The sequence below is a fragment of the Rattus norvegicus genome, chromosome 3, assembly GCF_021556685.1.
Source record: "Rattus norvegicus strain SHRSP/BbbUtx chromosome 3, alternate assembly SHRSP_T2T, whole genome shotgun sequence".
Taxonomy (NCBI): Eukaryota; Metazoa; Chordata; class Mammalia; order Rodentia; family Muridae; genus Rattus; species Rattus norvegicus.
The window spans coordinates 59,966,411-59,980,373 of NC_141536.1; the positions used below are offsets into that span (position 1 = coordinate 59,966,411).

Genomic DNA, 13,963 nt, shown 5'->3' on the forward strand with positions numbered 1-13,963 from the left:
AATGACAGTGTTTAGTACACAGGCAGTGTAGCTGCTGAAGCCTTTAGGAATGCTTGATCGTTCCTACACGTAGGACGTGAGCTTCACTTTCAGATAAAGATACCTCTCTCTAGCATTCTTTATCTACTTTGTGCCTTAGGTACCCTCTTAGTGGCTTGGCTTTACCAACTTTGAAAGACTGGATCCAAAACACCCTTGGAGTAAATCTGGAGCATAAAACTACCTCTAAAGTAAGCAAATAAATAATAGCTATAATATGTTGTGTTTTTTATGCCTAAGCAATTAGTTATTGTCATAATTTGTTACATTTGTTCAGAATAATTATCTTGTGAAGCCAGTGAAATATTTAGCATTTCTTTATGTTGTCATTTTTTATTGTTATTTTGCAATACATGAAATATCCCAACTGGAGAGCCAGTTGGATAGTCTAGCCCGTAATTATGGACTGTCTTACGTGATATTATGCACTATATTCAGCTTGCGATTGTTTCTAGGAGCTGGAAATGGCTCAGCAAGTAAGAGCTCTTAATACTCTTACAGAGAACCTGGGTTCAGTTCCCAGTGCCCACATAATGGCTTGCAACAGTTGTAACTGCTTTGCTGTTTTAATAATTTAAAATGCTAGGCAGAATATTTGTTGGGATTTGTTTGGTTATTTCCTTTTGGAAACTATAGGATAAATTTACGAAGGTAAGACCACAGCCTCCCATCCCTCATCCTCACCTCATCTCCATTAACTCTTATTTGCTGTTCCCATGGTTCTTAGAATAGCCTGGCTCTTTGGAGTAAAATTAGTATTTATCTGAATGAATATAGTACCTTAAGAGATTAAGAGAGTATAGAAATATCACTTTTGTTTATATTTTCTTAGAGATTCTTTACCCCAAATACTGTATTAATTTTCCTTATATTTAGTTGTATATGTTTGACATGCTGTTAAGGGCTTTTAATTAGTGTAACTCATCTGCTTTCTTACAGTAGCCCTACACACTTGGTTGTTATTCTTATTAATATGTGAAGAAGCTGAGACTCAGGGAGGTTGAGTAACACTGTGTAGTTCAACTTTACAGTTGAAGGTTAGGCTCTAAGATACCAACTGAAATCGAATGCTAAGTGTATATTAAGCATGCATTTTTAAACTATCCAATAATAATAGTTTTATTATTTAAAATAAGAGTTTCTGTGCACCATTTTAAAATGGTCATTGAGGAGTAGGCAATGGTAATCTACAGGTGAAAATTTTTAATGTAAAGCACACCTAGTCAGACTGAAGGTTTGAGATTTTCATGTCTTCTCTATTGTTGATTACAGTCTTTATTGTTAGTAACAAGGGGCCAGTCACAGAAATAAAGAAGAAGCATAGTCTCCCTGTTATATATATCATGGGATATAAGTAACCAAATCATTTGTACTTTGCCTCTGTTACCAAGTTGGATCTAGTACTTGATACATCATATATTGAATGTTAAAAATATCTATATCTTATAATCATTTTCCTAGGGGAGGGGATCAAATTTATTTTTAGAAATAAGTCAAAGTTATCAATTTTATATTTTAGCCATCCATAAATCCTAGTGAAGCACCTCCTTCTATTGTGAATGAAGATTTCCTTCAGGAACTTAAAGAAGCTCATATTTCCTACTCACAAGACGCAGATGATCGTGTGTTTAGAGCTCACGGTAGGCTGCTCACCCTGGGGCTGCTCACACTGGGGCTGCTCACACTGGGGCTGCTTACCCTGGGGCTGCTCACACTGGGGCTGCTTACCCTGGGGCTGCTCACCCTGGGGCTGCTCACACTGGGGCTGCTCACACTGGGGCTGCTCACCCTGGGGCTGCTCACACTGGGGCTGCTCACCCTGGGGCTGCTCACCCTGGGGCTGCTCACACTGGGGCTGCTCACACTGGGTCTGTTCACACTGGGGCTGCTCACTCTGGAACTGCTCACACTGGAACTGCTTACCCTGGGATGCTCACACTGGAACTACTTATCCTGGGGCTGCTCATGCTGGTGTTACTCAGACTGGTATTGGTCACCCAGGGATTGCTTGTGTTCACACTGCTCACACTGGGGCTGCTCACACTGGTGTGGCTAACACTGGGGCTGCTCACTTTATACTGCTTGTGCAGGTGTTGTTCATACTGGGCTGCTCACATGGGCTGCTTTCATTGGTTTTCTGTCTTTATTTAGAAGCTTCCTGTAAGTTAAATTGTTTTGTGTTTTTCTTTTTAAACAACAAAACAGGTCATTGTCTTCATGAGATATTTTTGCTCAGAGAAGGGATGTTTGAGCGGATTCCTGATATAGTTGTATGGCCAAGTAAGTTGTTTTAACTCTTCATATTATTTTAGTATAGTTTGTTTCTATTACCATTTCTCTGAGGAATTTATTTAGTTTTAATATGAATTAAATGAAGGTACTAAAACTTAGTTTTTCTTTGCATGAGAGCAAGTTTTGAGAGAACATTGTAGTTTGCAACAGTGCATTTTGAGGCATTGTCATTTTAGTTCCCGATGTGGAGATAGAGTTTCACACAAGTGGAGGTATGCATAAATATCTATGAAGTTTATGGTAGTTGCCTTTAAGGACTTTAATTATATGGAGCTTTCCTGATTGGAGGTCTGTCCTTCAGGCAGGACCTTTTACCATCGTGACTGTCACATAGTGTGGATGTCTTTTGTTTAAATGCACTGATGTAACTATGCTTCCACTCTTGTGCATGTGTGTAAAACCCAAAATTTTTATTAGCAAAATTAACTTCGTATGCTACTGAGAATCCTCAGAAGATAGTGGGACTTGCTTGGTAAGCTTGACAACCCAAGTTTAACCCCTTGAATTTGGTCCCTGAAACCTACATATAGGTGGAAAGAGAACCAACTCCATAAAACTGTCCTCTGACCTCACACATGTACTCCCTACCATGCACACAAACACCACTACCACTAACATTATTATTATTATTATTATTATTATTATTATTTTAATTGAGGCTAGAGAGATGGCTCAATGCCTAAAAACACTGACTGCTCTTCCAGGGGACCCAGGCTCTATTCCAGCATCCATGTGGCAGTTTACAACCAGCTGTTATCTCTAGTTTCAGGAAATCAAACATCTCTCTGGCTTCTGGGGGCCCTGTATACACACATTATATAGACATACACACAGGCAAAACACTCAATACACATAAAATAAAATTGAAAATTAAGAAAAGAAGTTAATCTCACTTGAGCTGGGTGTCATGAATTCTGTAATCCTGTCACTTGGATGGCAGAGGCAGGAGGGTCAGGAGCCCCAGGTCACCTTTGGCTATGCTGTGAGTTTAGAATCAGCCTATCTTAAAAGCCAAATCCCAAAGCAAATTCTGCAAGTAGTTAGTATTTGTGCATTATTTTCAGTGTGCTACAGACCAAATTATGAACACCTCAGCTAGGTATTGACCATAAGAAGGAAAACCCCTGTTCTCAAGTGCAATGGGATTTAGTGAGGGAGTACCAATAAGTATATAACATATTGGATTGTGCTAACCATTACAGAGAAATACAAAGAAGATACCATATAAAAGGGTGGGTGGTGGGATAAAGGGGTGATTTCTGATAGCACAGTCAAAGAAGGCTCTTAAATAAGTTAACATTCATAGAATTCATTTTGTCTTAACTTTTTTTTTAACAGATAGTGGTATTTTTTTAAATTATTCTTAGTCTTCTCTATTTCTGTTTTTCTCTGTGTGCTTGTCTGTCTCTGACACTCTTCCCCCCTCTCCCTTCCCCCCTACCCCCCATGTATATATATGTATGGTGCATAAACATGCATGTATCTGTGTTGTGTGTGTGTGTGTGTGTGTGTGTGTGTGTGTGTGTGTGTATGTGTATGTGTACCTGTATACCTCCATGCAGAAGCAGGACCATTTTTTTTGTTTTTTGTTTATTTGTTGTTTTTTTTTTTTTTTTTTTCTCTTTCCTTATTGCCTTAAGAGAAGGTTTCTTATTGAACCAGAAACTTAACATTTCTGCTAGGCCTGCTGCGCTCTTAGGCTCCATCTGCCTTTGCCTCCCATCCACCCAGTGCTACAGTTACAGGTGTGTGCATCCATGCCTGGCTTTTTATGTAGGTGCTGGGGACTTGATCTTAGGCCCTTAGAATTGCAAAGCAAGTGCTAATATTCATGGAGCCATTTCTTAACCATCATACATTCATTATCTTTTACACTACTAACAGTAAGCTTTATAAATTTTAATCTGAAAACTAAAAATAGATTTTGATTAAAAATTGCAGTGAGCCTGCATTTTCTTGGTAGAGTATGTGCTTAGCATATGCAAGGTCTTAGGTTTAATCCCCATCAAATCACCCTGTCCCACAGTGGAACTATACAAAGGCTAAGTATTTACAGCTTTATGCAAACTGAGATAGTTATAACATTTGTAAAACAAGTTATGTGCTTACATAAATATCAGTTTGTCTGTTTTTCCTAATACCCTTTTTTCTCTTTTAGAATCTTAGCAGTTAATATTACAAATTTTTAGTTTCCTTTAGTTACCTCAAAACTTTGTCTTCCATGTGATACAATGTTAAGTAATCCCTGCCATGTTGCTTCCTCTTTAAAACCCCCTCATGTCCTAGTGCCAAGGGCAGCTGGAGTAGTACCCTTATGGACATAAAAGTCTTCCTCAGAGCTTTGTTCTTTAGATAGCTTTAGTTATATACAGAGGAAAGGGATTTTTGTGCTGCACTAGATTTTACTAATTTTCTTTTTTTTTGGAATTAAACAGTAGTGCTAAAATTAATGGGTGAAAATATGTGAAATATACTGTTTTCATAGTTTGAATATTGCTATTTATTTAAACAGGAGATAAAACATCCTTCCAGTAGGGTTACCTAGCTGATAGTACCTACCTAACCAAGTGATCAAAGTTAAGATTCCGAGAAATGAGACACGTCTTTGGCTATACTGTGCTAAGTAAGAAAGGCATAGCCCCACTGCCGTGAGATGCCTACCGACTGTTCAGTCCCTGTTTAATTTTAGGGAAACGAACTAAGAGCTTTGTTTGAATAACTGCCTAAAGTTCCTCAGAAGTGTCATTGATGTGGAAGTCAAGGAATCAGTGTGTGATGTCAGGTTTGACTCTAGTCCAAAAAGGGATGTTAGTGGGACATTAGAGGAAGGACTGTAGAGTGTTTTGTCTATGTTATTTGATTGGTTTTGATAATTAGATCTTCCTTGTATGAGATGTTAATGTTTGGGATTGTGACATGAAGTATATTTTTATACTTTTTCTTAAGTTTGAATTGTTAAAAACAGAGTTAAAAGGAATCTTGTTTACAAACATTTAACATGGTATGAGTAAATAAAGAAAAGTTAGGTGTTTAAGAGCTTTACTGACTTTTAGTTTGTAATAATATGCAGATTTTATTTATGTACCTATAGTTAATACAGTTTCCTCTTTCAACAGCATGTCATGATGATGTAGTTAAGATTGTGAATCTAGCGTGCAAATATAACCTTTGTATCATACCAATTGGTGGTACGTATTGTGTTTTTCAATTTTATTATGATTAAATTTGTCCTATTTAAAGTATTTGTATTTTATTTATATTCCCTTGAAAACAAGCATTTTTGTGATTATAATATAGTAATTGTAAAACATTGGTTTATGTCATCATTTGTGTTGTAAATACTAAACTGCTTGAGATGTTGTTTACCTCAAATTCATGTCTTTTTTTCTGTATGGATCATAGGTAAAGATGGCCTTTAATACTAAAGAAGAAAATGTTCATTTAGTAATTAGCTTTTTAGTCTGTGGGGATCATTTTAGTTTTTCAGGGCACCTGATGTCACCTTTGGAGAAGCTGAATGATTGTAGAACACTAGAATTCAAGTTCACTAGTGCAGTCATGGCTAGTCAGGGCCTTTTACTACACAAAGCTAGCGTTATTTTTTAATCATAAAGTAAGTTGATCTTGAGTTTTTGTTGTTGTTGACTGCATGATTTTAATAAGCCAAAGGAAATTACCTTCACTTTTTAAGAAAGATGTAGTCATTATATTTATGAGTATATTGTAGCTTTTTTCAGACATACAAGAAGGAGGGCCTCATCAATCCCATTACAGATAGTTGTGAGCCACCATGTGGTTGCTGGGCATTGAACTCAGGACCTCTGGAAGAGCAGTCAGTGCTCTTAACCACTGAGCCATCTCTCCAGCCCCCAACCTTCACTTACTTGTATTGGCATTGGTGAATAGAAATTAGACCTCAGCAACTCTAGGGGTCCCAGACTCCCTTTCCAACTGATACTGCCCCTTTCGTTAGTGACAAAGACATCACAGTGCCACTTACTATGAAATTTTCTTTTATTGAAAATGATGTTGTAAGCAAGTGGTGGTTTCCAATTGCAAGTACTGCACTTGCAGTTGGCATTCTTACCTGGTGAAATTAAGCTGATGTGTACAGATTACTTCTTCTGGAAGTTGACTCTCAGAGGTTTCTTTTCCACATAGACTGTATGGGAATAGCAATTAAATTTTTATATTGATATGGGATGATTGTAGTTAAAAACTTAAAATATTGTATTCTTTGTTAAGTAAGACGTTTATCCCTTGACAAATTATGTTAAGAGGAAATAGTATACTGTTTAGATATTTCAACATATTATTTAGCCTATTTTACCATCACATTTCACTAAAGAATATAAAACTTTGCTTTTTAATACCATGATCTGGGCATTTGGGTTATTTTTATTTTAATTTATTAAAGCTTTTTGCATAAGACTGTTACTTTAACAGAAAGACAATCATGTAATTATGGTAGGAAGAAGTTGATGGTGCTTCTAGTTGTTCAGGACTTGTCTTTTTTAAGCTTCCTCTTCATGGTGATTGTTAGCTTAGATCTTTGCTATGATTATGTTTGGGAGTTGTACAAATTGCTAGGCCTTTCCATGAGTGTGTCACATCTAGGGATGGAACCACTGATTTCAGTCCCACAGTAGTCTGCGTTTGTCATTCAGCACAAAATGAAGGCGAGTTACTTTTCAGTGTGTTAGCTTTTGCAAAGTGGAAATAGGTGTCAGTGCCAGCAGGCCCATCTGTGCTTTGTGTACTAGGAATTTGTTCCAGAAATGTAGCAGCAGCAAAATATTTCAACATGACGTTTTCGTCTCCTGTTTTGACAGGGGGAACGAGTGTATCCTATGGCCTGATGTGCCCTGCAGATGAGACAAGAACAATAATTTCTTTGGATACTTCACAAATGGTATGTGATATTCTAATTATGCTTTCTGCTTAAAACATCATTTTCTTAATACTGTATTTTAGCTGCACGTTGAGGGTATCAGAAGCTAAGCTCCCTGTTCTAAGGTACAGATCTCAGTGCTGTCGTGCCAAGTTAGCACATGACGACTGTCAAATTTGAGACTGTGGATAACTTGATGTCTGTTATTATAAAAAATAATTCCTAGTTATGTGAATTTGAGTAATGTGTACTTACTTGCCTCCCAGACTTAAAGGGATTCTTTTGCACATTTGCTGTGGATAGGGAGAAGAGCTTGCTCTTACAAAGTGTGAGTGCTGTTCATGTTAAGGTTTTAACCTTGGTGGAATTTTACCTTCATACATCAGTAGTAGGCCCAAGTAGCAACTTTGTGTGAGTTTTTTAATTTGAATCTTGTTTGAACAGCAAGGAAGAGGTACCTGTGCTTCTGCCCAGAGTGAATGGTTATGAATGCTTCATTACATTGCTCTCTTTGACTTTCTAGAACTTTCAAAAACAAATCTTGATGTTCTACTTTGTACCAACTTCTTTCTCTCTGTTCTAGAAAGGTCTTTTTTTCATTTAACTACTGTATTTTTGTCACTCTTGTCAAGTCAAAGTCATTTTCTTATGCTAATTTATATAGTCTACACTTATTTTTAAAGTTATACTTTCTGTTAGTCGATTAGTTCTAATGGAGCTCTAGAAAAGGACCTTGTTAACTTTGGATATTTCTCTTTAGGTCTCTTTCTATCTGGAAGTGTACATTAGTTTTTCCCAACATTACTGATTTGAGGAAATTAGATTATTTGTAGTATGGAATGGAATAGTTTGAATTAATCTACTGCTCTTCCTTGGTGTCATTTAACTATTCTTCCAGGCCCTGGAGATATATATATATATAATCTAGTAGATTTCTTCTTTCCTCTTGCCTCCCCTCCTTCCCTTTCTCTGTGCTTCCCTCTCCTCCACAGAAAGCTTATCTTATAGCTAGATATGGCAATGTGTTCTTTAAAATGTATTTAATTTTATTTAAAATCAGCACATCAAATTGTGTATGCTTTGGGCTTATCATTTTGATACATGTTCATGTATCCTTTGTGGTGCCAGAGATAACCTTGAACTCCTCCTGACTTTGCTGTCTCTACTTCCCAAGCACTGACATAGAGGTGTGTGCCAGCATGCCTAGTTCTGTGCTGTACTGGAGGCTGAACTTAGCTTCATGCAGTAGGCAAGCACTCACAGACTGAGCTACACCCTCATCCCCTGTTTTTCTGTTGTCTTGAGCTGTGTATTGCGTTCTGAATGTAGCATAGGTATATATTTTCATTAGGTTTTTCTACCAAAAAAGATATTTCAACCTCAGTGGGTGCAGGACATATGTTAGAGCAGGTATGTAGTTACCTCAAGAGGCAGTCGATTGATGAATACGGTGTATGTAGATTCCATCAAATTATGAAATTCTTTGTCTTTTATTCTGCAGTTAAGTACTGTTATTTTAGCTGCTATAAGACCCAAAGCTTGAATGTATTTTAGTTATGTTGAAATTGCTATTGTCTTGTAGTGTAATTAAGTTTTATATATTAAAGCAAAATATATTGTTTGTTTGTTTATTTTTACACTCCAGATTTTATTCCCATCCTGGTCTACCCTTTGACTATTCCACATCCCATACCTCTTCCCTGCCCCCCCCTTTCTCCATGAGGATGTCCTCACCCCACCCAGCCCACAGACCTCTAAACTCTCTGTGGGCCTCCAGTCTCTTAAGGGTTAGGTGCATCTTCTCTGACTGAACTCAGACTCTGCTGTATTGTGTTTTGTGGGCCTCCTATCAGCTGGTGTATGCTGCCTGATTAGTGATCCAGTGTCTGAGAGATCTTGGGCGTCTGGGTTAATCGAGACTGCTGGTCCTCTTACATGGTCGCCTTCCTTCTCAGTTTCCTATAGCTTTTCCCTAATTCAGCCACAGAGGTCAGCCGCTTCTGTTCCTTGGTTGGGTGCACATATCTGACTTTTTCAGCTGCTTGTTGGGTTTTTCGTAGAGCAGTCATGGAGGTCCCTTTTATGAGTGCTCCATAGTGTCAGGCCTTGTGGACTCCCCTTGAGCTGGATCCCACTTTGGGCCTGTTCCTGGACCTTCTTTTCCTCAGGCTCTTCTCCATTTCCATCCCTGCAGTTCTTTCAGACAGGAACAATTATGGGTCAGAGTTTTGACTGTGGGATAGCAAACCCATCCCTCACTTGATGCCCTGTCTTTCTGATGGAAGTAGGCTCTACGAGTTCCCTCTCCCCACTGTAGGACATTTCATCTAGGGTTCCCCCTAGAGTCCTGAGAGTCTCTTACCTTTCAGGTCTCTGATACATTCTGGAAGGTTCCCCCAACCTCCTACCTCCCAGGTTACCTCTTTCCATTCTTTCTGCTGACTCTCAGGGCTTCAGTCCTTTTCTCCCACCCAATACCAGATCATGCTCCCCCTCCCTTTCTTTCCCAGGTCCCTTCCCCTTTGTGGTTGCTTTCTTCTCCGTCCCAAGTGGGATTGAAGCATCCTTACTTGGGCCCTTTGCTTGTGGACCTTTTTGAGTTCTATGGACTGTGTCTTGGGTATTCCGTACATTTTTTGTTGTTGTTTGTTTTTGGCTAATATCCACTAATTAGTGAGTGTATACCATGCATGTCCTTTTGGGCCTGAGTCACCTCACTCAGGATGATTGATATTTTCTAGTTCCATCCATTTGCCTGCAAAACTCAGGATGTCCTTGTTCTTAATAGCTGAGTAGTACTCCATTGTGTAAGTGAACCACATTTTCTGTATCCATTCTTCTGTCCTGGGACATCTGGGTTGTTTCCAGCTGCTGGCTCTCACAGATAAGGACGATATGAACATGGTGGAGCACATGCTCTTGTGGCACGGTGGGGCATCTTTTGGGTATATTCCCAAGAGTGGTTGGTCTTTGGGTAGGTCTATTTCCAATTTTCTAAGGAGCCTCCAAATTGATTTTCAGAGTGGTTGTACCAGTTTGCAATCCCATTAGCAATGAAGGAGTGTTTCTCTTTCTCCATATCCTTGCCAACATGTGCTGTCACCTTAGTCATTCTGACTGGTGTGAGGTAGAATCTTAGGGTCGTTTTGACTTGCATTTCTCTGATAAATAAGGACTTTAAACATTTCTTTAGGTGCTTCGCAGCCATTCAAGATTCCTCTGTTGTAAATTCTCAGTTTAGTTCTATACCCCATTTTTTGATTGCGTTGTTTGGTTTTTTTTTGGCGGTTAGTTCTTGAGTTCTCCATATATTTTAGATATTAGCCCTCTATCAGATGTGAGGCTAGTGAAGATTTTTTTCCCAATCTTAGGTTGCTGATTTGTCTTATTGACTATGTCCTTGGCCTTACAGAAGCTTTCCAGTTTCATGAGGTCCCATTTATCAATTCTTGATCTTAGAGCCTGAGCCATTGGAGTTCTGTTTAGGAAATTTCCCCCTGTGCCAATGAGTTCAAGGCTCTTTCCTACTTTCTCTTCTATTAGATTGAGTGTATCTGGTTTTATGAGGACGTCCTTGATCACTTGGACTTGAACTTTGTGCAAGGTGACAAATATGGGTCTATTTTCATTTTTCTCCATACAGACAGCCAGTTAGACCAGCACCATTTATTGAAGATGTTTTTTTCCCCATTGTATATTTTTGCCTTCTTTGTCAAAGATCAAGTGTGTGTAAGTGTAAGTTTTTTCTGGGTCTTCAATTCTATTCTATTGGTCAACCTGTCTGTCTCTGTACCAATACCATGCAGTTTTTATCACTGTTGCTCTGTAGTAGATGTTGAGGTAAGGGATGGTGATTTCCCCTGAAGTTAGTTCTTTTATTGTTAAGAATTGTTTTCACTATTCTGTTTTTTTTTTTGTTTTTTTTTTTGTTTTTTTTTTGCCTTTCAAGAATTGCTTTTTCAGGTCTTTGAAGAATTGTTAGGATTTTGATGGGGATTGCATTGTATCTGTAGATTGCCTTTGGTAGGATGACCATTTTTACTATGTGGATTCTGCCAATCTATGAGCATGGAAGATCTCTTCCATTTTCTGAGATCTTCGATTTCTTTCTTGAGAGGCTTGAAGTTATTGTCATACAGCTTTTTCACTTGGGTTAGAGTTACCCCAAGGTATTTTATAGTATTTGTGGCTATTGTGAAGGGAAGTGTTTCCCTAGTTTCTTTCTCAGCCTGTTTAGCATTTGTATTAAGGAAGGCTACTAAGTTATTTGAGTTAATTTTATATCCAGCCACTTTGCTGAAGTTGTTTATCAGCTGTAGGAGTTCTCTGGTAGAATTTTTGGGGTTGCTTATGTATACTATCATGTCATCTGCAGACAGTGAAATCTTTGTATTTTCTTTGCCAGTTTGTATCCCCTTGATCTCTTCTTGTCTTATTGTTCTAGCTAGCACTTCAAGTACTATATTGAATAGATATGGGGAGAGTGGGCATCCTTGTCTTGTCCCCAATTTTATTGGGATTGCTTCAAGTATCTCTCCATTTAATTTGATATTGACTGTTGGTTTGCAGCAAATTGATTTTATTATGTTTAGGTATGGGCTTTGAATTCCTGATCTTTCCAATACTTTTAACAAGAGGGAGTGTTGTACTTTGTCAAATGTAAAGCAAAATATATTAACTTATATATTATTGCTTACTATAGCTCTATAAAGCAATTATTTATATGTGTTAAATTTTAGAATTTTGTATTTTAGAATTTAGGTAGTCTACTATTTTTGTATTGTTTGTTGTGTTTTTCCCTTTCATTATTTACTGAGCTTATATTATTATTAAGATGGAATATGCCAAACCTACAAATAAAACTTCCTTGGTATTCAAAAGAAGATACACATATGTAGTATGTGTATGAGTATGGTTAACTAAAAATGCCAGAGGGCTGGAGAGATGGCTCAGTGGTTAAGAGCACTGACTGCTCTTCCAGAGGTCCTGAGTTCAAATCCCAGCAACCACATGGTGGCTCACAACCATCTGTAATGAGATCTGATGCCCTCATAAAATAAATAAACAAATTTAAAAAAAAATGCCAGAAAACATTTTATTGACAGTCATTTATTAAGTGCAGTTATTCCAGAGAGTATCCAGTCCCCCTTCCAGTTCCTTTGAGATAGGGACAGGTCTTGTGTTGCCCTCGCTGACAGGAAGCTTACTGGGTAGTTGAGGATGACCTTGAACTCCTAATCCTCCTGGCTAGATCTCTGGAAATGGAGGTGTGAGTCACCATCTTGGCGCAGTTCCTTTTTTAGAGCATGAGGCAGGAATTTGTATTATTTTCTACGCATGTTTCTGTTTTTTTCCTTGGGACTTTTTTTTTTAAAGATTTATTTATTTATTATATATAAGTACACTGTAGCTGTCTTCAGACACACCAGAAGAGGGCATCAGATCCCATTACAGATGGTTGTGAGCCACCATGTGGTTGCTGGGAATTGAACTCAGGACCTCTGGAAGAGCAGTCGGGTGCTCTTAACCGCTGAGCCATCTCTCCAGCCCCGGATTTTTTTTTTTTTAAGTGCAGAGATACCATGAATTATATTTAAATGTCTTAGTAGGTATTTTTTTGTTCTTTTTTTGAGTTTTAGATATGATTGTTATGTTAATAATAGTACAAATAGGGAGGGTGGGGAGGGGAACACCCATAAAGAAGGGGAGGGGGAGGGGTTAGTGGGATGTTTGCCCAGAAACCGGAAAAGGGAATAACATTCAAAATGTAAATAAGAAATACTCAAGTTAATAAAAAAAATATTTCATCATAAAAAAAATAATAGTGCAAATAGATGTTTCCTATATACTGTTTTCTTTGTAGAATATCTTATTTCTTCCTTTAGCAACGCTGTTATTATATATCACTAGTGTCTACATTTTATCAATGAGGACTCACTAAGACTAGATAGTTACTAGATAGCTAAGCAGTGGCATTTAGTTTAATGTCAGCATAAAGATGAGTGTATGTTTCTATCCAGTGCATGCACAAGGTACTGTTCTTGTTGCAATGGCACAGTACAGAGTAAGGGGGTTTATTTTCCTTCCTTCTGATTACTATCTTGTTACGAAGCTTTGATTCTGGAACTTAGGTATTTCCTAAGAAAACACTAGGGCTCAAAGGATTGAGACTTATTTTCCTTTGTAACAGAACCGGATTCTCTGGGTTGATGAGAACAATCTGACAGCTCACGTAGAGGCTGGGATAACAGGACAAGATTTGGAAAGACAGGTATGTTATCTCTTTAATTAACCTTTCCCAAGCGGTGGTATATTCTGTGTCTGAAGGAACTACTTGTCAACAACACGTTGTTAACTCAGTGAATTTGCTCAGGTTTTGTTGTAGATTGAACTAGAACTGAGAGTACAGTAGTGAATGAGATACTGTCCCCTACCCTCAAGGGCCTTATATTGGGATAGAAAGTTGGAGAAATAGACAGTGGGTGATTCAGGGTAAGTAAGACTAAATTTAGCTTGTTTGTGTCATCAAAAGGGGCCAGGTGGGAAGAACTTGGACAATTATATATCATAGAAGTTTGGCATTTAAAATGAGACTTCACTAGAAGGGAATGAATAAGAACAAATCATGTATGAAAAATGCCATAATAAAATACATTATTTGGCATAATAATATTAACAATTAATAAGAAAATGAGACTCGAGAGTGAGGCAGAGTTAGGAGAGAGAGAGGGGTCCAGGTGA

General features: G+C 38.0%; 1 protein-coding gene across 1 annotated transcript in view; it reads left to right on the forward strand.

Moving 5' to 3' along the window:
• Agps (alkylglycerone phosphate synthase) overlaps window positions 1-13,963 on the forward strand; it is a 98,056-nt gene that overhangs the window by 19,010 nt on the left and 65,083 nt on the right. Inside the window, 6 exon segments of the mRNA NM_053350.2 lie at window positions 140-230; window positions 1,559-1,679; window positions 2,245-2,319; window positions 5,448-5,519; window positions 7,164-7,243; window positions 13,413-13,493. Coding sequence (NP_445802.2) covers window positions 140-230; window positions 1,559-1,679; window positions 2,245-2,319; window positions 5,448-5,519; window positions 7,164-7,243; window positions 13,413-13,493 — 520 coding nt within the window.